Raw genomic sequence first — 27007 nt, forward strand, 5'->3', positions numbered from 1 at the left:
AAATTGAGAAAATAAATAAATTTACAAACATTTATAAAATTTTCATCTTAATTGTTACATATAATAACAACGTAATAATTTTAATATTATACTTAAATCGTGTTGAAATTAGTAAGGACATTAATTAATTCATATAACGCAGTAACAGTTGCAGATTAAATGAAAGAAATTAATTCCTAATATTAAAGCATACACACGGTTAGAGTTCCATATGTTTTGATTTGAATGAATACATATCTCTTGGATATAATGCTTGCCCATATATCATTAAAATTACTATGCACTGAGATGCATGCTAATAGGTTTTTTAAAACAAGTTGGTTGAATTAGGAATCCCTAAATCACAAATTTTTATTATTTATTATTTTTCAGAAAAATACAATAATTTTAGAATATTTGTTTTTAGAATATTCTATATTTCATTCTACATAACAAATAAAAACAAAAATTTAAAGAGTTTGTATTTTTCACAAAAAATAATTAGAAATGATCTAATTAAAATATTTATCTAATACAGGGACTCCATTCTAAACTTTAAACTATAAAGACCTAATTAAAAATTTGATAAAATTATAATTGAGTCTTTATTTTATCATTATAAGTTTTAGTGTGATTTCTATTCTAGTAGAGTAATAGTAAAATGCTTATTCTTCATGTATTTAAATATTATTTATAATATTTCTTATCTTTAAGCAAAAAAATAAAAATAAAAAATAAAAATAAAAACAAATCTTCCTAGCTTTTTTCCAAAACCCCATTTTTAAATCCCCCATACATCACATGTATTATTTTGGTATCACATTCCATGGAGTTAAATATAAATATAAAATAACTTAAACCAACTAATCTGATCACTAGCCTCTTTGTTTTGATCACTAGCCTCTGCACATAAATCCATAATCAATAAATATACCTACTTACCTATCTCTTACTTTTGTTTCTCAAAATTGTGTCACATTCTCTAATCTGAGAAGTTGAAGATGATGCTATTGAAGCACAAGAAATGTTTTGTTTTGTCATTTTTATCATTGCTGCTTCTTTTAGCAGAGAATTGTCACTGTTCTTCGGCATAAAACTCAATTCATAGTTGGAGATTCAGCAGGTTGGGTTATTCCATCTTATCCAAGTATCCAACTTACTACACCAATTGGTCTCAACCATTTCTTTAGAGTTGGTGATTCTCTAGGTACAAAAGTAAATTACCATGTCAAAATTAATGTTCTTTAATTTCGGAGAATTCTATATATTTAGTATTTTCTTTTTTGCTTTCAAATGTTATTTCTATTTAATCTTAACAAGATCATTATTATATCAGTAATTCTTCTTATTTGTATCTTTGAAAAAAAAATAATGATATTATATTATAATTTTATAATAAATTATTAACATTATATTGTATTAAAAATAATGAACCGTCATAACCGGATTTTTTTTTTAAATTTTGTTGAATGTTAATTTAATTTTGTTGTCTTTATTTAATTTGTTGAATATTAATGTAATTATGACTTCAATTTAATCGAATATATAAATATAGTTAACCATACAATCAATAAGACAAATTAATTTATTTGCCTTGGATTAATTAAATAGTTAATTTAAATTATATTTATATACATCTTAAAAAAGAAAAAAACTATACAAGTACACGGTGCCGTTTTAGTTAGCAATTAGAAGAATCAAAGATAGCAAAACCAAAACACCCTAACTTCTCTTGCCCTCAGCTATTTCACCTCACTCCCAAAACTCTTGAGGGCACAACGGTGCTTGACTTGCTTCGATGGCAGCAGAGAAGAACATGCAATCTCCAAATTAAATTATAGTGATGCTGAAGTTGTTATTTTTGCTTATTACTCCTTTATTATCGTTACTTTTTAAGACATGTTTGGGATGAATGAGATCACTTCTTTTTCCCTCTATATTTGATAAACTTGATTTTTATTTGAAAAACTGTTTGTTGGGATTGCTTGCATGAAGATAATAATGGTTGCTGCTTTAGTCTTGCACTCTTGGGAGCTTTATATTCTTTTGATCTATTTTATTTTTATGAATTACTTTAAAGTTATGAGTAGTATAGCTAAGTCTAGAATTTGTTGTTGCTTTGATGATCTATGTTATTGTGTGTTAAACTATTTTTGATAATTGTGTATTTTTTAATGTAGGAAGAGATTTACAGATCATATGGTAACTCGTGACATCACGAAAGATTTATTAAGTAGGATGCCTTCTCCAGCGCCAAGATGGCAGGATTATTGTCCAAACATGAAGGACGAATTGTTTAAAGGTTTTCTGGTTAGTAATTATAATGTTTCACTATGATTTTTTACAAATAATTGGATTGAGTATTTGCTAATTCTTTCCCTCTTTAAATTTAGGAAAAACATGAATTTGCATCAAATTATGATAAGGCTATGGCAAGAACTGTTTGGAATAAGACAATGCATGACCGCTATCCTGATATTTTGAAAAGAGCAAGGGATAGAGCTTTTAAGGAGGCAAACTCTACTAGTATTGCTGATATTAAGGGTCATGGACCTAAAGCAATGAAAGTTGATGTTTGGAATGGATTAGTTGATCATTGGTTAGATTCAAAGTGGCAAAACAAGTCTGTGGCCGGTCAAAAAAATAGGGCTGCTATGCCTGCTCATAAACTACACACTGCAGGGTCTATCAGTTTTGGCGAACACAAGAGAAGAAAGGTATAAAGAAAAATATTGTCTATAACAAATGATTTATGATAGTATATTCTAATAAATGTTGTTGCAGGAAGCTAAGTTGAAGCGTCGTGTATCTTTCCTTGAAGTATATGATGATGTTCATAAGAAAAAAAGTGGAGAATATGTTTCTGAAGTATCCAAGGAAATTATTGTAAGTGTCTTTAATTTTGTAGTATAATTTAGTTTTAATTTTCTTAATAATATGTCCTTATTTTTCTACTGTAGGACTCATATGGAGAGGCAATATCACAAAAATATGGAGAAGATTTAATAGATCAACCTGAAGTTGATCCTGACGTGTGGACAGAAGTTGCAGGAACCAACAAGAAAGGACGAGTTCATGGGTTAGGCCGCAGTTTGGATATTGGTATTCATGATCATAGAGATGTGCCATTACCTGAAGATACAGGTGTTTCTACAGTCAAGTCAGTTTCACACACAGACATCACTGAGGCTATTAAAGAAGCATTGCCTAGTGCTATAAATGCAGTGTTGCCTAGTGTTGTAAATGAAGCTATACAGAGTAATTTATTGTCTCTCCTTTCTAAGATTCCAGGATTCCCCCAAGAGAAGAACCATTAGAGTGATTTTGCTGGGAATAATATTTGATTAGGTGGCTTATGTTAATGCATTTTGTTAGGCTTAGCTTATTATCGTAGTTTATTTGTTTGATAGATAATTAATTAGGCAATTTGTTTCATTTTCAGTTTTTATAGAAGTTGACTTACTTTTATTGATAGTTTACTTAGTTGATAAATAATTATTTGGATTGATTTTATAGTTACAGATATTGTTAGATTTAGCTTGTTTTGGTATTTTATTTGTGAAGTATCTATGTTGGAGATGTTGCATTAGACTTTTATTTTAATAAATATGTTGGGTTTGATTTTTTTTTTAAACATGATTAATTTTTATGAACTAATTTTATTTTTATGCATTATAATCTTTCATTTCAATCAATAAAATAAAAAAATAATATGATATTTATTTTAGTATAACGAAAAAATTGGAATTCTAACTGATATTCTAGTAAAATTAGCGACATACTCGTTGTTGATGATGGTGACAAATTAAAGACGCTATTGCGACTGAAACAATTGTGAGATACCTATCGATTTGTTACTATTTTAAAAGGAATTTGCGATGACATTTTGCGATAATATTGCAACTAATTGACTACATATTATTTCTTAGCAAATTAGCGACTATTTCATAACTCTACTTTATCATTTCGAATAGCTTTGGTTTAGCGACAAAATTCCTACAAATTTGATTAAGGATTTTCAAAGATTAGCTATAGATTTGCGACCATATTAGCGGACAACTTGCGACGAGTTAGGTTCGAAAAAATTCCTCGCTAATTAGCGTCAACCAACCATCCCATTTTGTCTACGCAGTTAGCTTGTATTTAGCGATGAATCTGCTGCAGTAGAATTTATCGCTAATTAGCGACTACCGTTTAGTCAATTTCTTCTGCGGAATTAGCTTTTACTTTAGTGATTGATTTGCGACTATTTATTCGGTAGTTAAAAAACTTTCCGATGAATTAGCGACTATTGTGTTTGCGTCACTGATCTGCGACTTGTAATTAGCGAGGAAACCATTAGTTGCTAGTCGGTAGCTAATCTGTCACAAATTATATTTTGCGTCAGATTAGCGATGATTTTACGACTCTTTTTGTAGTAGCTAATCGGCCATATTCTTGTAGTGAGTTAAAGAAAGGCTTTGTACCAATGTCTCATTATTATTTTATTTTTGGGACATGTGATTAATTATCGAAATTTATATTTTATTATTAACAAGAAAATAATAAGTTAATTAGGATCGGAGAGAAGAGAATTGAATTTTAAAATTCAAAAGAATAATTTTAGGATTGGTGTAAAAGAAGTTGAAAAAATATTTTAATAATTTTTCAACAAGAAAAAGACGTATTAAAAATGTAATAATAGATGTGATAAAACTGTGTATATGCGATGATTTTCAACTCTTTACCCAGAGATTCGAATAATTTATCATAATGGGATGCTAAACATTGGAAAAGATAAGTTGTCTATTTTGTGATAAAAAAAATTTTTGTTTTTATTTTTTTATAATTTTCTTTATATTATAGTAATTAATAACTATGAACATAACTTACATTATGTGTTTTATAGTTGCATATATTTATTTATAAAAATGTTATTCTTTTTATTACCGTATTAAATATGATATATCATCTCCTTAATGAATCATTGTTGGTCTAGCAAATAATGTCATTATTTGTTGTTACATTTGTTCTGTCCAAAGTCAAATCTAAAAAAAGACTTAAAATTTTAATTTGAAACAACATGTAATTGTTACCCAATGGAATGCAACTTTTTTGTTGAAAGATAAATTATTTATATAATTATATTCATTTAATTGGCTTTTACATAGAGGGTGTGCGTAGTTATTTTGTTCATGCCCGCGGGTAGCATGGGTTCTGCTCTAGTAAAGGTATGAAAGTGAAAATTTGTAGAAGAAACATTTCACCACTTTATAGCATTAGCGAATGAGCAGAGCCACAGTGTATATGAAACCAATAAGAAACGTCCACATGGAATTTCGACGTAAGTTGGCGCACACCGATCCAACTTTGATAAATTGGAATGCATGACAAGAAAAAGGGTCACGACTAATTGGCTAATTGCTCATAGCAAGTATACAGATGAAACTAATTAGGAGGAGATAACAAAATATGCTTCATGGCTATGTAGTTGACCTATGTTTTGGATGCTGTCTTCATCTGCATCGGAACGGACCTAGAAACTAGAAAGTAGCAATTTATTCTTTATTGATAACTTTGGATCTATAATCTGCTTACTGCAGTTAAAACATGATTTGATTCCACTGATCCAACACCACACCTAAATTGCACTGCATTATCATGTTACTGCTAGAATGGATAATTTAATAGCTTTCTTGAAGTCCTGCTTCTGATTCATATTGATTATTGATATTGTAGGAACATTGGTTCAGTGGGGTTTCCAAATATATAATGTTATTAACAGTATATTAATACTTGTTAGTTGTTACTATTACTGTGATAGTATTTCTGTTGGTCTTAAAATTGTTTAATCCCAAGGTGTTTGGGTTCCGAAAATTGTGGGCTGGGAATCCCTGCAGCCAAAGATCTGAATATCGGAGTTACTTGAACAGGGGAACCAAACTCCACTCTTGATGAGGCAGAAACAGCGCTATCATTGTTTATTTGTTCTTCCGAATTCGGTAGTATATCTAGTATGGAAATATGTATATCTTATTAGCATTTTGGTTCATTAAAATGATAAGGGTATTAATACATGAAGGAGAAAAAGTAATATACTTTAGAAAAATGATAGAATTTTCATTCTTAATAATGAATTATGTTACCTTGATCCAGGGTTGCAGTAACTAGAACACCTCTCTCACATCCATCTACTTCTTTCTTATCTTCAATTTGTGTGGTTTTCATTTCAGTTTCTATATCCCGGTGTGAAGAGTGTTCCATAATGTCACCAGCTGAGAGAGGGAGGATAGTTGATCCTGTACTGTATTCAGAACTGGCTGGAGAGTCTTCATACAGATCCATTTGCCTGAATCATATTAAAAAAATATTAGTCTTCTTGTTAAGCATACAAGAAATTATATTTTTAAAGTACCTCCAACATGGCTGGCCTCCCTCATTACTACTCAATTCTTCAACCATATTTTTTAAGATAAGCAAGCTTTAAACCTTGAATCTTGCATTTCGGGTTGTTTGCTTCTTTGGTTCGGTTCAAAAACTCTTGAAGAACCTAGCACCAATCCAAAGTAGTGTCAGTTGAACTCTACAAAGTAATGGCATTTCTCATATCTGCTCAAGAATGACAGTTACTTCAGACTTCTTAAAGGCAAGGTCAACTTCCTTTAATGATTCATGTCTCTTGCCATCTTCATGACTAGAGAAATGCCTAGTACTTTATAGTTACATTTTGATGCTACAAATGTGACTTCTATGATTCTGCTTTGGTTCTGTTGATGCTGAACTTTTATTAGAGACTAGAAATATGTTGTCTCTACTAGAGGCTGTGCTCATGAAACCAACTACATATTTCAATTATGACAAAATCATAACGTGCTCAATGCTCAAAATCAAAACAATATAGGCCAAGAGATTATGGAGGTTCACCTTCCACGTGTTTTCAAGACTTTGGTCCATGTCCTCTGTATCAATATTTTGAGCTAGTGAGCTCAGCAACTCTGCTTGTTGCATTAATGCATCTATTTTTGGGTCATCCCTTTTTAGGAATGTTCCTTAAGTTTTATTATTTTGAGCTGCAAAGGCATAATAAACCAGTTTAATATTAGAATAGGAGGATGGCCAAAGTTACATTTGCTGAACATCTTAACTGCAACTTGTTTTATGCTTTAGGTTTCAAAATTTGAGAATCATGTTATGTATGTAACTAATAAAATTCAATTTGGAGATAGTTCCCAGAACTACTAAACTTGGCATTGCAAATTTGAAGCTCGTCTAGCAAATTGTTTATGTTTTGTGAGTTTTGAGCTAATACTGCGAATGGTGTCCTTGGATGCTGATTTATTAAAGTTCCATTTCGCAAATGTGATCTATCTCCAAACTTGATCTTCCCTCCATCATCCGTGATATGAGCCCTCTTGCATTACAATAGGAGAATATTTTAGCATCATTCTTTGTAAATTTGTGTATTGGGATTCATAAACCGTACTTTACCTCATTTTCTTGATAGATATAGCAGATTCTGATGTTGCATCTGTATTATAAGCATGTTGGAAAACAATTTTCTTGTTATTTGAATTGATGTGTGATGAAATGTTGTTCTCTTTAGCTAAAGCTGCAGGTTACAATGTGACCCTTCTTCTTAAATTCTCTATTACACTGTTCTTCCTGTTTCTTCATGTCTTTGATTTGTCTCTCAAAGGTGTTTTTCTATTGAGGTGGCTCTCTTGCTTGCATGCTAAAACCAAACGCTCCACCTTTGTAAAATAATATAAAAGCTATTATGGTTTGTGGATGAAAAAAAAAATGAAAAAAGGGGGCAAAAAAAGAAGGTCGAACCACTTCTTCTTTCTCTTTCATTGGCCTTTACCTATAACAAGCATAAATTCCATTTCCAAAAGACATTACCAAAAGGTGAGAACTGAAAAATATAATAATAATATAAAGGAGTATTACCCTCTAAAAAAATTGCCTCGGATACTAACTTTTCAGACACCCTCCTTTGATCTCAATCTCTATATTCTGCAGTCAAAGAAGAACATGAAATGAAGAAAAATAGAAAATGGGCAGTGAATAATACAAAAGTGGATTGTCAAATGGTAAATGGGATTAGATCAAAATCTTGAATTTCTCCAAACCCAAATAAGTACCAACTACCAACCATTTATTTGATGTTGTGCTAATGTGTAACTAATAATCCAGAAAAAAGTGCTGGATCTAAACAAATTTCAGAAACTTTGAGGGATACACAAATGAGGTGAAAATAAGGGTAGGTTCAAACTCAAAAATTTGTTAGGTAGACACAAAATAAAATTGTACCTCAACTATATGAAATTTTGTGCCGTTTGTTGTGATACCATCTGACTTAAACTAAAAGAAAAAAAAAATCTGGTAAGAACCAATGAAAGTGAGCAACAACACTGTGGAGTGTTGGAACTTGGAAGTTGGAACTGAACCAAAGACTTTAAGACCAAAGTAGTAAGATTGATCTGTCTCATATCATATTTCAACAATGTTTTCGTTCTCTCTCCAACTTTTCAAAACGGTCACTCAGCTTATGAGTTTATTATGAGTTGGGTGGTTCTCTTTTCTTGCAAGAAAGAATCAGAGGGAGAGAAAACATAAAGTCTAAACTAATAGGAGCAAGCGAGCAGGATTAATTAATTAATATAGTTTAACTTAGGTTAGTGTGCGGGTATAAGGGGAAGTTTGAATGTAACGCTGAATTCCATGAGATGAGAGGGTCCTGCAATGTGACTTGTGCAGTGTCAAGTGTCTAGTGTGCACAGTGCAGTTTATATAATAATAATGCCCCACTTTCACAGCTTGCACCTATGTAATACTACCATGTGTGATCAAATCATATGTATGTATAATCTAAGTTATCTTAGTTAATTATATATGCATATGCATTGGAGTATATCGTAAGGTTATTTTAATATGATTTATTATTTATAATACTATGATTCAAAATAAGTATTAAGTCCAAGGAATCTGAGTGAGGGTTGATACTAATGTAATTTTTTATAGTAAAAATGTTAAGGGTATATATAATAGTAACCATGTACAACAGCTGCATGCATACATAATTACTTGGCTATATGAATTTTGAAATTTTGTGAATTTTAAGGTGACATGAGAGGCTTTTTTTTTTTTTTTTATATGATAACCGATTGTGAGTAACCCGGCGTTATGGAGATTGTGCGTGTTATACAAGGCTGTGACGGTGGAAAGCTGGAGTTAGGTGGGAGATGAAATCGGACCGTCCGATTTATTGCTGGAGAAAGAAACTCAAATCGGACGGTCCGATTTATGGGTTGGTTGGTCTGTGTTACATGTAATCGGACGGACCGATTTGTTGTTGGCCGAATTCAGTTGAATCCAAGAGACCACAAATCGGTCCCAGGGATTTGTGGTAAAAAAAAAATTTTTTTTTTGATCCCTTGGCACCTTAATCGGACCCACCGATTTGCTGCTCGGTAAATCAGCTGCAAAGTAATCGGTGGCAGCGATTTCTAATGCGTGGAAAATTGTGAATGAACCGGTCGGACCGTCCGATTTAGTGAGTCATGCATACATAAACGAAGATTGTACCCAGAACCCCCATTTCTTCTTCTTCTTCAGTCCGTTAGTCTCTGCATTTAGGTTATGTTCTTCCTCTTCTCTCATCCTTCTTTATTTTTGTAGGTTAGATTTTATTGAGAGTGAGTCCGATTTAAAGTAGTATAATATTATGGATGATAGAGTTGTATTAAAAATTTATTGTTATGGACAGATTTTATTAGAAACATATGAGGGAGTTCAATTTGTATGTGAAAATTCATTAGATGTTGTTATTCTGTTCACGTTGTCATTGGATGAATTGAAATGTGTGATTTGTGAGAAGATACATTCAGAAAGATCTAGAAGAATATCGTGTATTTTGTACAGGTATCCTTTACCTGTATTTGGTGGATTCGTTCATTTTCAGACGAAATACGTGACAGATGAAGCGAGTATACAGGAAATATTTTCAATGTATATTGAGAATCGCCAGCGAATATCGTGCATCGAGTTGTATATTGAGTTCGAGCAATCTGAAGCGGACCGAAATATTGAACTGGAAGATTATGATAGTGATAGCGAGGAGGATTTTGAAAGTAACTATGAGATCGTTGGTCCAGGTGAAGACGAAGATGGAGCTGACGGCACCATGAACGCAGATGTGGCGGAGGTTGCTAATTCACTAGCAAACTCGCTTCCGTTTCAGGAGCCTTCTTTCATGCGGTCGTTGGACTTGGAAGCAATGAATGCACCGGAGTTTCCGCAATATATGAATGCAGGTATGCTGTTTGTGACCATACCATTTGATTAATTTATTAATTACTAGTTCTCTATATAGATAGAATAGCGAATGTAAAGACTATTATAGGAGGATTTTAATTGTTAAGATATATATATATTTAATGATTATTTATGAAAATATATATCTTGTGGTGCGATTGTGGCAGAGCTTCCTGTTGTGGCCGATGGTGAATTTATGGTGGCGATGGAATTCAGTTCAAGGGAGGAAGTAATCAAGGCAATGAAAGACTATACCATCCGTAGAGGGGTAGACTATCGGGTTTATGAGCCGGAACCGGCGACATTCTATGCTAAATATGCACAATATAGCAAATGTTGTGATTGGCTGATCAGGTTACGAAAATGCAGAAGAAGTACTACTAGGAGATAAGGAGGTACAATGGTAGTCACACTTGTACCAGGTCGACAATTTCTCAAGACCATTCGAAACTGGACTCCAAGACAGTTGCAGAAGCAATTAAGCCATTGGTTGAGGTTGACCCATCTTTGAAGGTGAAATCAGTCATTGCGGAAGTCCAGTCGAAGTTTAACTACACCATCAACTATTGGAAAGCTTGGTTAGCAAAGCAGAAGGTGGTTGAGTCAATTTTCGGAGGTTGGGAGGCATCGTACAAAGCTTTACCCATATGTTTTGAGGCCATGTGTCACAAGGAGCCGTCAGCAGTGGTTCACTATGAAACAATGCCTGCGTACCAGGGGGATGACTTGGTTCCTGATATCCGTGTACTACATAGAGTCTTTTGGAGTTATTACCCTTGTATTAGGGCCTTCAGACATTGCAAGCCAGTAGTGCAGGTAGACGGGACTCATTTGTATGGTAAATACAAGGGTTGTTTGTTGGTTGCAGTCTCACAAGATGGTAATAACAACATCGTGCCTATTGCATTTGCCATAGTGGAGGGGGAGACCTCTGATGCATGGTACTTTTTTTCTAAGTAACCTTCGTCAACATGTGGTCACACGTGATGGTGTCGGACTTATCTCTGATCGACACGATTCTATCAAGTCAGCTATTGATCGGAGTAATGGGGCTTGGTCTCCTCCTAGAGCTTTCCATATGTTCTGTATCTGGCATATTGAGTCGAATTTCTTGAGGAAGTTCAAGGCCGTACCTGCAGAAGCTCATCGTCAATATCGATAAGTTTAATTACACTGTCTAGTCCACTGTTTACTAAGTAAATATGGCTCGATAGAACGCGATCCCGAGGTCTCAAATCCAATGACCTGCTACCTAGAGTAACACCACCCGAACGTGCCTGTGGTCGGCCGGGATGTTCACATAATTACCTGAATGTGAGTGACCTGCTCCTGAACTAGCTATGAAACCAAGCAGCTGGGAGAGCGAGGCTTGCTCCCCTGTCTCAAACTGTGGACCACCCCAATACTGTTGATGTACCGGTACTGACGGTGAAAAATAATCAGACGGATTCGTGTGAGGAACATATGGAGCAAAATACTCAACATCCTGCTGTGGCAGTGGCGGTGGAGGTGGCGGGGGGGTGAAGGTGGATGTGGCGGTGCCGGTGCCGCTGGTTGTTCCTGTTGATTCTCTTGATTATCAACCGGGGGACCTTCTGGATTTTCTTGTACTACAAGGTCGGACAATTGCAAGTGATCACCGAAAGTTCCTCGGTACCAATGCATGTAAATGTCCAAGGAATAATGTGGAGGACGCATTTCATCAACTAGAACGTGACTGTACCGGTTGGTCCATTGCATCACCCAGAAAGAGTGTGTATTTGCCCAATCTTGATTTTTAGGCCCAGTTAGTACTTCACCGTGTGATGCACCTAGATCCCACTCTTGATTAGGGACACCCTGGCTCAAGCCAAATTGCCTCCTGATTCTATCAGTTGCATGCCACTCGACACATTCGAATGATATAAGCGGCACCGTGACACTCCAAATAACAGAATTATGACGGATGTCTAAGGGAATCAGGTCTGGACCAACGTGTCCAATGCCATAAGCCTGCCAAACAAACTGGACACACCGAAAATATCAGATGATTACACAACTATAAATTCATTGACAAAACGAATGCATGTAATATTTTTTAATGACATACATGTCCTTCTTGTATATCATCTAACAACCTCCTGTAGTGGGGAAGGGAATGATATCGGTAAGCATAGTTTTCACGATCCCAATTACGCCACCTGTCGTAAGACAATCTCTTAATTAACTTGTTTTCGTCAATTCATACATCAATTCATTTTACCTGTTTGCAATCGAAAACAATCGGAGGTTGCCGGAAATCGGCGCAAGAAATGGTAGCCGGATCCAAGCCCAAGTAAGCAAAAGTGTCAAAGGACCGTCTATCTCCTTGCAGTCGACACGAGTTGCCCTACACAATGATCTATACAGGTGCGCAAGGCATGCCGAACCCCAACTAAACTGTATGATCCCCGAGAAGTTACGGAGCAACGGCAGAAATTTCCAGTGCACCCCCGCACCAGACTTATCTCCAAACAAAATAGTACCAAACAACAACATTATGTGACACTTTACATACATCTGAATGTGAATATCATCAGTCAACACTATGCGATCTTTCAAACCCCTAAACCACGTCAACTTTATAAAGCTTCCTCTACATTCTTCCTTCCTCGGTGCAACTCCAAACTGGTGCAAGCACTCGGCCTCCATCACCTCAAAAGAACTCATTGTTTGTCCTGTAACCGGAAGACCATTTGTCGGCAGACCGAGAATCATTGCCACATCTTCCAACGTCACCGCACACTCACCAACCGAAAAATGAAATGTGTGCGTCTCAGGATGTCATCTCTCAATCAGAGCATTAATCATTGCTGACTGACACTGAATTACCCCAATTTGGGAAACATAATAAAAACCCGTCTCCCGTAAATGGACCCTCAACAATTTAGTTTGTACGAATCGGGCAACTTCAAGTGATCACATATCAACATCCGTAAACCCTACAAGATCACATTTCCTTTATAAATTCCAGTGTAACATAACTATATTAATAATAATATAATTTCCCTTACATGTCCCTTATAATAATATAATCTGCTTATCAAACATATATACATTATTGTAAACAAACATAGTAATAAATGTGCCTAATTATTTGTCTAAATTATATTAAACTTAATTAATAATAATAATAATAATAATAATAATAATAATAATAATAATAATTAAATACAATTCTTCACGCATAATAATAATAATAAAATTTTTCATTACGATTATACTCCACGGATAATAATAATAATAATAATAATAATAATAATTAAATTTTAAATTTATATACATATCTTCATTTCATTTCAACATATTATTCAATAATAATCATGATAAACCCAAATCAAATAAAAAATCTAACATTCATTAACTATTGTACAGGCTTTAAAAGGATAAATACTAACTAATTAACTCTAGTTCAATCTCTATGTCTAACATCTAATAGTAACTATAACCATATCATACATATATATCATTAACAGTAACCATATATATATATATATATATATATATATATATATATCATTAATCTCTACTTAATGCTATAATAATATATATTGCTATTAAAAACAGTAAAATTTTATCACTATTATTATTATTTACTTGCTAAATCAAAATATTAAAAAAATAGAAACTTATATAATTAGGATGTCCAAGATAATTAACAATATGAAACACTGATTGATTTATATCTTTGATCTTTTTTCTTTTTAGTATTTTTCTAATTTTTTCTTGTATTTTCGGTGGTCCAACAATGGTGGTGGGATTGAAAAACAGAGAGCAAAAGAGATGAGAGTGATGGAAACAAAGAGAGAGAGATGAGAGTGAAAGAGAAAGGTAAAGTAAAGGAAGCTGGAAAGCTATTAAAGTTGCTTTCTTTGAACGAAACCAAGGCAGGAGTGGCGTGCATGTTCGCCACGTGGCAGCATGCAGAAAATTAGACCCACCGATTTACTACCGTCCGATTATTGAAAATTGGTCCGTCCGATTTCAATGTCTTAAATCGGTCCGTCCGATTTCAGTTCGGCCGCCATCACAATTCGGCGATACACCCAAATTTCCCATAACACTTATACATAAACCCTACCTCCATATCAAAATTAAAAATCTCGACATGAGACTGTGCGTGACACTTAACAATCTAGGCTACACCGCCCACTCTTTTGCATTGAAATTTTAATGGTTATGACTTCATGCGTCTTATTCATCTTTTCATTATATTCATGCCAAATAATGTACAACCACAACTTCATGCATGATTTTCATTTCTTCTATAGAATTTAATTACATTAGTCATAGAAAATATGGAGTATGCTTGTTTTTTATTGTTTTATAATTGATTTTGTTAAAATAAATTTTAGTCAAGATTGATTATGAAACATAAAGTGATTTATGTTTGGTAACTTAAATTTTGCTAAAATTGATATTATTTGGATCTTGTAATCGTAGTTATAGATCATATTTTTTAATTTTTGGGCTTTAGCGGGTATTGGAATTTTTTTAAAATAAATAAATTAAATTATTTTAAAATTATTTATTTTTTTATATTCTATTACTGTAAATAAAATAAGTAAAAATAATATTACTTATCTCGTTTACAATATAAGTGAAATATATGAATATCTATTTCATTTATAATGATAAGAAAATTGGGTCATTTGAACAATTAAAAAAAATTATTTACAGTATAATTTGAATTGATTTAAAAAGTAAAATCAATAAATTTATTATTTGTATTATATTAATTTGGTTTTTATTTCAATCTAATAATTTATTTTTTCTAATAATTGTGATTTTCATTTATCAATTTAAGTTTATTTATTAATCCAATTAGATTCAATTTAATTACCAAAATAATAAACCTGATTTGCATCAGCCCTAAAATATTTACAAATTAACCTGTACTTGAAATCACGTTTTGTGGGTTATTTAGTTTTGGATAAACTATTATTTTTATCCACTAATATTTGAAACAATAACAAACTTAATTACAAAAAAATAAAAATAATTTTATATTCATAAAAGATAAATTTTGATTAATAAAAATATTTAAATCTTTAAAAATTATCTAAAATTGTTAAATGATCCCTTTTAACCTAATTTATTTTATTGTTTTTTTTTCAATTGTTAGTTAGAATACTCAACCACAAATGGAAAGTAAAGTTAAAAGCTCAACGAAACAAACTAGTTGAGCCAACCAAACCACAACAAACCTAATAAGAGGCACTTCAAACTTACAGACCAACACCCACAAACACCGAAACAAACAACTCCCTCGTAACCAAACACAACAAAATCCAAGATTCCAAAACACAAGTATAAAAAATAAGAGTTTATGCTACGTGTATATCAAAATCAGCCATCAAAGTCAGCTACTAATATTAAATATATATTAGAATACAAATACCCATTGAAAATAAATTAAATTACACATATATTTATACACAAATATATTGGTGGCTGATTTTAGTGACTGATTTTGGTTTATAAATAGTATTTTTCAAAAATTAAATAATAGATGAAAACACCTATAACAGAAACACTCAAGCTCTTAGAAGTTAAACTTCGTGCATTACACCAAAAATATATAATTTGATGATAATTTAAAATAGAATTGATTTTTATGTAAAAAAATTAAATTATCAATTAATAATTCTTTTTAGTAGTTATGGATCTTTTGTATTTAGTGAGAGGTCTTTGGTTCAACATCCACTTAAAACATAATTTTTATATAAGTATATAACATATACATATATAGAGTGCGGGTTGGTCGGGTAGGATTGATACTCAACCCGCACCCTACCCTACCCGCTGCGGATTGGATTGGCAACCTTATCCAAACGGATGGAGTCAAATTAGGTACCCACACAGATAGAGTACATATTGCCATCCCCTAATTATACCTCGTAAAATTTTTTTTTTTTTAACTTTTCGTTGCTCTTTGCCTTCTTCCGATTTTTTTTAGATTAAACACAATCATCTATTTTGATTTTTTTTTTAGTCCTTCTTTATATAAAAAATCTACCACACATTTTTTTATCATTATATTATAAATTGAGTTCAGCCTTAAATTTTTAGGTTTTTTTTTGCTTTTTCCTCTGATTTATTTATGTCACTTTTATCATTTGTTTTGGAGTCATCTATATCATTTTTTTTTTTCAATTCTCTAAGATGAGAGTTCTATGAAAAATGATTTGAGTGTTATAGTAGAGAGAAGTGTTGAAAATTAAGGATAGAATAGATTTAGGAAAAATAAACTAAAAATTTTGAATAATTTTTTAGACATAAAATATTTTTGTTAACTGAAATCCTTTTTTGTACAAAGTTATTTTTATTTTTTCGTAAATAAATGTACCTACATTCTGAATATATATTTGTCAATAAAAATAATAGTTTATCTTTTAATTTTAATAGTAATCAATTAAATTTTAATCAACCGTCATTTTTCTAAAAAGTAATATTGGCGGTGGATAGCAAAAGAGTAACGAACTCAATAAAATAAATGCACTTTAAAAGCAGCCAAAGCCATTAAACAATAGTGATAATGTTTTACCTAAGGCTGTCTATGGATTGGATCATTCGATCCGCACCTATTAGACCAATTCCAATAGTAAGAAATAGAGTTTCTTTTTTTATATATGGAGACTAGGGGTGCACAGACTCGGCCTGGCTCGAATGTCCGGCTCGGTTCCGAACACTTTAAGGACTAATTTGGTGTGATTTCATCGGGTTTAGGGTCGGGTACGGGTCTTAAAAATAGACCCGGTCATTATTTCGGGTCGGATCCGGGCCATAGCTCGGGTCACCCGAAGTCGGCCCGGTCATCATACACAATCAATATTTTGTATTATTAGTGATGGATCATGACTATTCTTATGTGGAATTTAAGTATTGTAAACTTTAATATTTTGTGTTATTAGTCATTATAAGACTATAAATTAATGTTTTATATTTAGAATGCATAAGACTTTAGACTAATACATAAAATTGTGTTATTTGTATTGATTTAAATATTTGGTATTATTAGACAATATTAGTATTGAATGTGGTTATGCTTTAGTATTGATTGTGGTTATGCTTTAATTTTGAAAAGGGGTTGGTTCTTGTTATATTTTTCTAAGTGAATTTTACCATGTTAACTAATGGTTGAAGTCTTGAAAATTTGGATATTTTTACATGCTAGCTTACAAGAAGGTATCAACGTAATGTAATGTTAACGGCCCGGTTTTCACCCGGTATAATTGTGGCCCGAAAGTGTATTGGTTTCATCGGGTCTAGGGTCGGGTTCGGGCCTAATAAATAGACCCGGTGTATATTTCAAGCCGAATCTGGGTCACATAAAATCCGGCTTCACCCGACCCATGTGCACCCCTAATGGAGACTCAATTACCATTGGAGTGAAAAGAGAAAGATGGCTCTTTACGGGAATCAAGGTTAAGAGTCCCTCTAAATAAGAACTTGCAACAACCAATAAAATCATGCCATGTGGTAAGTTAATAAAAAAAATAAAAAATATGTTAAATATATATATTAAATATTTATATATCTATTTAATTAATTATTTATATTAATTATTTAATAATTAGTTATATTAAATTATAATTAATATAAATAATTATGTTAAATCAATATCAAATATTATTTATATTATTATATTAAATTATATTTAATTAAATTTATTTTACATAAAAAATAAATTTAATTTTTATATATTATAAAATAATTTTTAGTTGGATTATTTATTTTTATTTATGAAATTTAAAATACTAATCAAATTTAAGTTATTTATTTTAATATTTTATAATATTAAATTATTTTAAATTTATAAATTTAAATAATATTATTATAAAAAAATAATTATATTAATTTTAATTATTTTAATTAACTAATTAGGTGGGACCACAATAGGGATTAAAGTTAGTTTCTTCTAATGGAGAAGAGAGAGATTCTTTGAGTTCCTATTTATTGGTTATGACGCAAAATTTAATGTGGAATCACTTTTTATGACAGGTGAGCCATAAATAGGGACTGAAATGAATTCCCTACTGGCATGGTTCTGAAAACCGAACCGGATCGGCCAATTCAACCGGAAAAATCAGAAACCGGTCACCTAACCGGTCCGGGTAAGGTCAGAAACCGGCTAGCAAAAAACCGGTGAAAAAACCGGTCGAACTGACGGTTAACCGATGAACTGGAAGAACCGTCTGGTTTTTTCACGGTTTATTGGTTTGAAAATTAAACTTCAAAACGGCGTCGTTTTGAAGGAAAAAAAAAAGAGAAAAGGGCTATCTTCAGCCACGAACCATAAATCCCTAATTGCCACCAGCCACCACCCTCAGTCAGTATCTCAGTTTCTCTCACCCTCTCACCCTCCGACAAGCCACAGCCCCTCATCGCCGTCGCACCTCTCCTCCATCGCCATCGCGGAGCTCCGCTCCTCCATCGTAGTCGCCCAGCTCGCCACCTCCACCGTCGCACCTCTCCTCCATCGCCGTCGCCCAGCTCCCCACCTCCACCGTCGTCGCCGAGCTCTCCACCTCCACCGTCGTCGCCGAGCTCTCCACCTCCACCGTCGTCGCCGAGCTCTCCACCTCCACCGTCGCACCTCTCCTCCATCACCGTCGCCCAGCTCCCCACCTCCACCGTCGTCGCCCAGCTCTCCACCTCGCCCAGCTCGCCGGTAATACTCTGCCTTCCACCTCGGTTCATGTATGCGGGCATGATTCTGTTCATGGTTCTGTTCTTGTTCCTGTTCTTCTCTATCACAGAAAACATGTTGCTCTCTGTTCATGTTCCTTTCTGTTCATGACTTCATGTTTATCTTTGATGTTTCTGTTCCTATATCTGTTTAATTTTGATGCTTCAATTTTTTGCTGCTTAAATTGGGCTAAAGTTGAATTTGAAGATAACCAAGATTGCCTTAATCTTTTTGAAAAGCTACATATCTTCCTTGCCCATTTTTTCTCTGTAATATTCTGTAGTGTTTGATATTCATATTATGGAGGATAAGATTGAATCATGCTAAATCAGTAAATCCTAATAAAGTGAGCAAATCTATTGGACAAAGTAGGGCAAATTGTGTTCCTTAATAATAACGATTAAGAAAGTAATCTGTATTGTTTTGACAGCAATAGTCTGCCTGTCTATGTGTGTGTGTGTTCTGGATGAAATTTGGTGTTGCTAATAGCCTAATATCTTTCTATTCTTTGTTGTGGAAATTTGCCATATCTGATTAGAAAACTCCTTGTTTGTGTATAGAAACCATAGGGATAGTCCTTGTTTGTGTATAGAAAGTTAGTAATTGTATCTTTTGAATGTAGAACACTATGGGTTTGTCATTATGTACGTTTTATTTTTTGTTTAGTTATAAACTTTGATGTTTGAAGTTGTTTGTGAACCTCTAATCTTAAGTAATGGATAATTTATTATGTGAAATGTTAAATTTTATTAAGTTATAAATTATTGAATTTTATTAAGTTTAATAATTTTATTTAATATTTAATTAAACCGGTTGAACTCCGGTTCAATCCCGGTCGAACCAGTGAACCATTGATCCAGTGACCTCACTGGTTTATTGACCGGTCCGGTTCTCGCAACCTTGCCTACTGGAGATGGTCTTAAGGATCGGATCGCAGATTTCTGTGCTGTATCCGCGTATCCGATCCGCGAATCTGCATATTCGCATAAAATAATTAAAAATTAAAAAATAAAAAATATATATACGTTAGTTACTTTGTGTTGCAGCCACCTAACCTAATCCTAATCTCATTTTCACATTTTGCACTTCACCCTTCGTCCCTTCCCTGTTTCCTTCCTTGTTCCTTCCTTCACGGCGCTGAAATGTGAAAGCCTGAAACAAAGTGAAACCCAAATCTCCTGACCCCAATCTCACCCATTCATCCCCAATTTCTGAAATCGTTCACCCCGCCGTTCACCCCCTGACCCCCAATCTCTCAGACTCTCACCTATTCTGCCGTTCACCCCCGCCGTTCCTGCCTGCGCTGGTCGATTTTCTCGTCAACATTGACGACAATGTTCAGATCCTTGAGCAGGCTGTTATGGCGTTGAATCTTGGATCTGGATCTGGATAAAATCGAAGACGGCGAGCTCTGGTGGAAAACCTTGATGCTCAAGAACCAGAGCAACACTAGCAGCAGCTGCTTGGATTCTCTGGTGGAAAACCCCCAATCTCTCACCCCTAGGCCCTAATCTCTTCACCGTGTTCAGGATTTCAGGTAATTTTCATGAGTAACCTGCTGAATTGAAATGCTCTATTTCTCTGTTTTGTATTTGGACTCAATTTTTTGACTTATTTTCAATACATAATAGTAACCTGTTGTAATTACCCTTACTGTTATTGTGTTTTTTAAAGAATTCTGCTCGTGTTATTGTTTATATGAATTATGTGAGATGCTGGTGTTCTATTCTATGTTTATATGTTTTTAAATAAACACTTTTAGAATTAAAAAATTAAATACAAAATAATTTATTTATAAGTTATTTTTAATATAAAAATTTGTTGTTTAAGTTATTTTTAAAAAAAATTAATTAAATTATTTATTCAAATTGAACTTAAATCCTATTCAATATTTTAATATGCATATTCTTAGTTTAAAGTCGCTTGAGCTCTTTCCATGTTTGATGAGGAGGAAAACCGCATTTCAGTATGTCATGCCACCACCATAAAATACAATTAAATAATCACCATAAAATACAATTAAATAATTAATATCAGATTCAGAATTTAAAAAAAAGTTGGAAGAAGAGGGAAGATGAGAAGGCTAAGGAAAAGAGGGAGATGTGGTGGTTTAGGTGTGTGTGCGAGAAAAATAATGAAGGTGCTATCATGGGAATAGATTTCAGTTATGAAGATTTAGGCTGTGTTAATGTTTGGTAAACACGTTGGAAGCATAAAAAATATGTTTAATTTTTTTGAACTTTATAATTTTTGTTTGGTTAACTTTTTTTTCTTTAAAGGCGAACATAATTTTTTATTTGAACTCCCGTTTATCAGAAGCAACTAATTGTAACTTTTGCATTTAATTTTTGTGTTCACTTGATCAATTAATTTTAATTGACATTCTACTAATTTTGTCATTTAATCTCATTTACAATAAAAGATACCAAAAAAATAATCATAAGAGTTCTTAAGTATTTTTTTTATAGCTATAACTATGCTTTATAAACAAATATTTTTTTTAATATTATTATTAGTACTCTTTGTTAAAGTTTTAATTTTTATTAATTTTTATTTTTTTTTCTTGCTAATAGTATGAATATTTTTATTTAGAATGTTTTTAATGTTCACTTAGGTATATTATTGTATTTTTTTTAATAGATTTTTTAGTATTCATTGTTTATATAAATTTTTTTAATCATTTTTATTAATACGTATTTTTTAATAGAACTTTATTTTTTTATTTGACTTTGTATATTTTTTATTATATATTTTTAAATTAGTATATATTTTATTTATTATTGTTAATTTTTATAATATAAATTTCATTAGAAATAATTAAATACAAAAGGAGTACTAAATTTTAACACATAAATTTAAATTATTTTTAAAAGAAATTATAGTCAAATAGTGTTAAAATAATATAATTTTGAATGATATAAATTTATGTCTTTTTTTTTAGTATTTTTTGTCTAAACGTAATTTTGAATGATGTAATCCAAACAATATTCATTTTGTTATAATCCGTTTTTATACAAAATTACTAAACATAAATCACGTTTAATACGAACTTACTTTTTATCAAAATCAAAGTTTATAAAATCAATTTTATACAAATTCTTGTTTGCAAACTCTAATCCAAACACACATTTAAACACACATTTAGTATTAGTATTTGTTTGAGCACTAATAAATTGGTAAAAAAATTTTTAATAATTTTTTTATTTTTAATATATTTAATAAATTTATAATAATAAAAATAAAAATATTAGAAAATAATTTTTTTGAGAAGTTATAATTTATTTTTTTTTAATTTTTTTAAAAAAAATATTTTTACGTAATAAGTAAACAAAAATTACTTTTAGATTATTATATTTAAGAAAAAGTATATGGAACAACTCTTAATCAACTAAGAATGGAACAATTTAATTATAATTACATTAATAATTAATTTTAAATTTTTTAAATTCAAAATTAAAAAAAATTTAAAATTAATTAAATAAACCTAATTAAAACTTATAAAAACCTTTCTCCTCTCCCACATTAATCTATCTCCCTCTAACAACCACACACCGACTCCTCTCTCTCTCACCGTCAGGCTCTCTTCACTGGTAGTGAGTATTTTTAATGAAATTGATTTTCAGTATCGGGTAGTTTTTATCATTGGTGGTGGGAAAAGGGAAATTGATCTCTATGCCTATGTTCATTTGCAACAGTGAAGGTTATTTTGTATTTATTTAACTTTGTTCTCTTTACATATTTGCAGGAATTGTTTGCTTGTTAGAAGATACATCATTGCAAATAGATTGGAATATAAAAGACTTCATAATAAAGGTGTTGACTCCTTCATGGCGAGTGAAGGTTTCAACCATGAAGGTTTCAAGAAGCCGAAATAATCTACCATAGTTTCAAGTGAATGAAGATTTGAGATCATGAACAATTATAAAAATATAAAAAAATATTTATTTAATATGAAAAAAACATCCTAATGTTTAACAAAAGAAATATCTAGTTATATTTTGACAAAATAATTAGATATCTATAAAATTTAAAAAAAATTATGAAATTCTTAAAGAAATAGAGACATTCACATTTGTAATATAAAAAAATTCAAAAAATATATAAAAGAACATTTATTTAGTATGAAAAAGAAACATTTTGATACTTAGTAAAAGAAACATTTATATATATTAATTTATTTTTATTAAGATGAATTTCGAGGTCCAGCCTATTAAAGAGTTAACAGGAGTTGGCTGAACCGGTTCTCTAGCAAAATTGTATATTTAATCATAATTAATAAATAAAATTTTTTTTCATAAAATAACCAAACATAAAATTATTTTTATTTTTTTATAAAATTAAAAAAAAACTCAAAAAAATATTTTTTTAAAAACTTACCTAAAACAAACTCTTAACACATACCATTAAGTTAAAAGCACATTTTTAATTAAAAATATTATTTACACGTTAAAAGCAGCTGAAAATCTAATGTATTTTATATTACATATATATTTTATTTTAATAATTAATTTTGATATACACCTAAAGTAATTAATTTTAATGCACCTCTTGGTTAGCACAAAAATAAAAGTTAACAGTTAAATTTGTTTCTAAAATATTACATTATCTCTAAATTAATTTCAAAAGATTTAATTAATTAAATTATTTTTTAAAAAATACAATTGTATTAATTATAAGATAAATAATATATAAATAAATAAATAATAACACTCTTATTCTAATAATATTATTTATTTTTTATAAATTTATACAAATATATAATACAGTAATGATATTATCAAGAATTAATGATATTATTATTTTTCATAAAAATATTAAAAGATTAATATTTTAGTGTAAAAAATTAAATAGCTAAATTTAAAAAGAAAAAATATTAATAATCTAAAATTTTATAAAGGTCCAGCTCTATGAAAGTGAAGATTTGTTGAAGAAACATGTCACCATTTTATAGCATCAGCGAATGAGCAGAGCCACTGTGTATATGAAACCAATAAAAAATGTCCACGTGGAATTTCGACGTAAGTTGGCGCGCACCGATCCCACCCTCCTATATTCCCGTCTTTCTCCCGAAGCACACACATATCGTGGCATTCATTCATCATCATATTAAAGTACATAAACCTCAAAACGCCGTCGTTTCATTCATGGAGGCTCACGGATCCGGTCTCCGCCGCGTCCTAGTTCTGACCTTCTGTGTCGCCGGCATCTGGTCTGCCTACATCTACCAAGGCATTCTTCAAGAAACTCTGTAAGACACGCTGATTCGATCATTTCTGTTACGAATTTTTAAATTTTCGTTTCTGAATTCGTTTTTCTCTTTTAAAATGAGTCAGATCCACAAAGCGGTTCGGTCCAAATGGCGAGAGGTTTGAGCACCTTGCATTTCTGAACTTGGCGCAGAATGTGGTTTATTTGATATGGTCTTACATAAGTGAGCCCCTGTTTTACTTCTTTGTTTGGTTCTTTCATTTCTGCAAGTTACAGTGTAGAACGAAAGAAATTTTGTTTGTTCTGCTTTGTGTTTATGCGCGTTTTAGTGTGGTTGCTTATGTTATTTTGATATTGCAAAATAATAATAATACAGTGATTAAGATATGGTCAAGTGGGAGTAGTGGTGGTGCACCTTGGTGGTCTTACTGGAGTTGTGGAATTACCAACACTATTGGTCCAGCGATGGAAATTGAAGCACTCAAGTATATTAGTTACCCGGCTCAGGCATGTTACTTTTCTTCATTGTATGAGCTCTTCAAACTGTTTTTTTTTTTTTTTGGAAAGAGGCCTTTTTAGAGATTTTGGACCTACCTCCATTGTATGGATGTGATATATTTCTGTGTCTTCAGTATACTGGTTTTTAATGGTGGTGGTGTATTTGCTTTGTTGTCTGCTTGCAGGTACTGGCAAAAATCCTCAAAAATGATTCCAGGTCAGTATATGTATATCACTGTCACTATTTCATGCTCCAGAAAAACTGAATTTATTTAGGATAATTCAAATCAATTCAAAGTGGTATAGCCTTTTTATGTCTATTTGGGTTCAAATAGAATCACATTAGGTGGAACACCATGTTATTACCCATCTCATAGTAACCTTGCATTTATGAGTAGTAATGCATTGTGTTTAATCATTTCTATTTGTGTTTCACATCCTTTCATATACTTATAGGAGATTAAAAATATCTATTTGGTGAAGTTTGTAAAAAAAAAAAAAACATCGTTTCCTTACTTCTTACCACCTCTAAGTATGTAAAAATGGAGAAGCCTGAAGCCTATGGTCATTTTTTTATAAAAAAGCGTTCTACCATCCTCTAGTTATTTACATTTTAGTAGTTATTTTATATTTCATAACAAGTACTCACTTTACCATGATACAGTTATGTTGATGGGTACTATAGTGTATGGTATAAGATACACTTTTCCAGAATACGTCTGTACATTCCTTGTTGTTGGAGGGGTATCAACATTTGCGCTTTTAAAGGTTAGGAACTTATCAGAATAATACAGAAAATATTACTATAGGGATACACTTTCCCATGTTGCGTATAAAAAATTCATGTGGATTGAGAATGCAGCTTAGCTTTCGAATTTCTCATCTTTGCTTATGCTTATTGGCATACTATCTCAAAGACTATGAGCAAGTTAGCACATCCAAATGCTACCCTTGGATATGGACTATGTTTCCTGAACCTTACATTTGATGGATTTATAAATGCAACTCAGGATTCCTTAAAAGCAAGGTAAAATAAGCAAACCTTGTTCCTCGATCTGTCTGATTGCTTGTAAACTGCAAAACTTTTGGATTCTTGTCCTTCCTTGACATAATGCCTCCCCCTCCCCCCTCCCCTCTCTTCTTGATTCACTGACTCTGACTTTTCCCCATTATTCCAAGATAATGATGTGTATAAGTAAAATTATGATGAGGATAATGACGCTAAATGTAAAAAATTTTTAGTTCTATTTTTCGGGTGTTTGAATGTTAACTTTTCAGCAATGTTTAGATTTTAAAATGGGAGATGATTCATATTTAAGACTATAGCAAGTGTTATTAATTTAATGCAATTACTGGTTTTTGTTACTCAGGTACCCTAAAACAAGTGCTTGGAATATTATGTTGGGAATGAATTTATGGGGAACCATATACAATATGATTTACATGTTTGGCTGGCCCAGTGGAAGTGGATTTGAAGCTGTTCGCTTCTGCAAACAGCATCCAGAGGCAGCATGGGATATTATTCTCTTCTGCTGTTGTGGTGCTGTGGGCCAAAACTTCATCTTTTTGACAATAAGCCGATTTGGCTCTTTGGCTAACACCACCATTACTACCACTCGCAAATTCGTTAGCATTGTGGTATCTTCTCTGTTGAGTGGAAATCCGCTTTCAACAAAACAATGGGGTTGTGTTTGTATGGTATTCACTGGATTGTCATACCAGATCTACCTCAAGTGGCAGAAGCTACAACGACTGCAGAAAAGAAAAGCCACTTGAGGAGCAACCTTCAGCAAATTTGAATTCACACGTTGGTGTTGGCTCATTTGCCCATCAACCATTGTTATATCTTGATAACCTTAAAAGTTTTGATGAACCCAATTTAGATTTATAAGAATTTCATAGAAATGTTTCTTTAATATAGTTGTAATTGTACTCCGGGCAATATACCATCCATCTATCATTTGATCTCAATGTAAATGTAGTTTATATCTCATTCCGTTGTGGATAAGTGGTATGTCGGAATGGAATAATGGCTATATTCAATTAACATTACACCCGTTGTAATTTGATATTGATAAGTAATAACTCTAATTGAGTAGATGCTATTTTTAGAAATAGAAGTTAAGGTTAAATATTTCATTTCTTCTTGGTTCATATATTTATTTTTACATGCCAAAACTTCATTTTATGTACAATTCCTTGCCTACTTTCTATAAGGTGAGTATAGCAAACTATCTTTATATGAGAAATAAGAGAATATAAATAAGCCATCAGAACTAAATAAATAGTTTGGATTAAATTTTGAAATAAAATCCA

The 27007-nt window shown here is 32.0% G+C and overlaps 5 protein-coding genes across 8 annotated transcripts; 3 read left to right on the forward strand and 2 right to left on the reverse strand.

Moving 5' to 3' along the window:
• The first annotated feature begins 2166 nt into the window (after positions 1–2166).
• Positions 2167–3296, forward strand: LOC107621465 (uncharacterized). Its single transcript, XM_016323484.3, has 4 exons — positions 2167–2289; positions 2373–2696; positions 2764–2865; positions 2940–3296. The coding sequence occupies exons 1-4, from the start codon at positions 2179–2181 to the stop codon at positions 3294–3296; spliced, it is 894 nt and encodes a 297-aa protein (XP_016178970.1). The 5' UTR covers positions 2167–2178.
• A 2084-nt stretch (positions 3297–5380) lies between these two features.
• On the reverse strand, positions 5381–8557 carry LOC107621464 (transcription factor MYB88-like). 4 transcript variants are annotated; one of them, XM_088495202.1, is made up of 8 exons: positions 8272–8557; positions 7909–7974; positions 7447–7709; positions 7203–7369; positions 6883–7028; positions 6374–6508; positions 6105–6307; positions 5381–5969 (listed from the first exon to the last, which is right to left on the reverse strand). In XM_088495202.1, the coding sequence occupies exons 6-8, from the start codon at positions 6418–6420 to the stop codon at positions 5797–5799; spliced, it is 423 nt and encodes a 140-aa protein (XP_088351328.1). In that variant the 5' UTR covers positions 6421–6508; positions 6883–7028; positions 7203–7369; positions 7447–7709; positions 7909–7974; positions 8272–8557; the 3' UTR covers positions 5381–5796. The 4 variants fall into 4 exon arrangements, with proteins under 4 accessions (XP_088351328.1, XP_088351326.1, XP_088351323.1 ...); XM_088495200.1 differs by having other exon boundaries at positions 6374–6797; XM_088495197.1 differs by having other exon boundaries at positions 6374–7028.
• Positions 8558–9685: 1128 nt separating this feature from the next.
• LOC148581874 (uncharacterized) lies at positions 9686–11235 on the forward strand. The gene is made up of 3 exons (XM_088494256.1): positions 9686–10274; positions 10443–10629; positions 10698–11235. The coding sequence occupies exons 1-3, from the start codon at positions 9686–9688 to the stop codon at positions 11233–11235; spliced, it is 1314 nt and encodes a 437-aa protein (XP_088350382.1).
• A 6-nt stretch (positions 11236–11241) lies between these two features.
• Positions 11242–12945, reverse strand: LOC148581875 (serine/threonine-protein phosphatase 7 long form homolog). Its single transcript, XM_088494261.1, has 5 exons — positions 12518–12945; positions 12365–12455; positions 11754–12279; positions 11584–11697; positions 11242–11408 (listed from the first exon to the last, which is right to left on the reverse strand). Exons 1-5 carry the CDS (start codon positions 12943–12945, stop codon positions 11242–11244), a joined length of 1326 nt encoding a protein of 441 aa, XP_088350387.1.
• Positions 12946–24129: 11184 nt separating this feature from the next.
• Positions 24130–26658, forward strand: LOC107624278 (UDP-galactose/UDP-glucose transporter 3). The gene is made up of 7 exons (XM_021113705.2): positions 24130–24233; positions 24319–24416; positions 24570–24720; positions 24877–24908; positions 25356–25464; positions 25602–25718; positions 26062–26658. The coding sequence occupies exons 1-7, from the start codon at positions 24130–24132 to the stop codon at positions 26465–26467; spliced, it is 1017 nt and encodes a 338-aa protein (XP_020969364.1). The 3' UTR covers positions 26468–26658.
• Positions 26659–27007: the final 349 nt, after the last annotated feature.

Source organism: Arachis ipaensis, chromosome B10, assembly GCF_059453495.1.
Source record: "Arachis ipaensis isolate K30076 ecotype BB chromosome B10, ASM5945349v1, whole genome shotgun sequence".
NCBI lineage: Eukaryota > Viridiplantae > Streptophyta > Magnoliopsida > Fabales > Fabaceae > Arachis > Arachis ipaensis.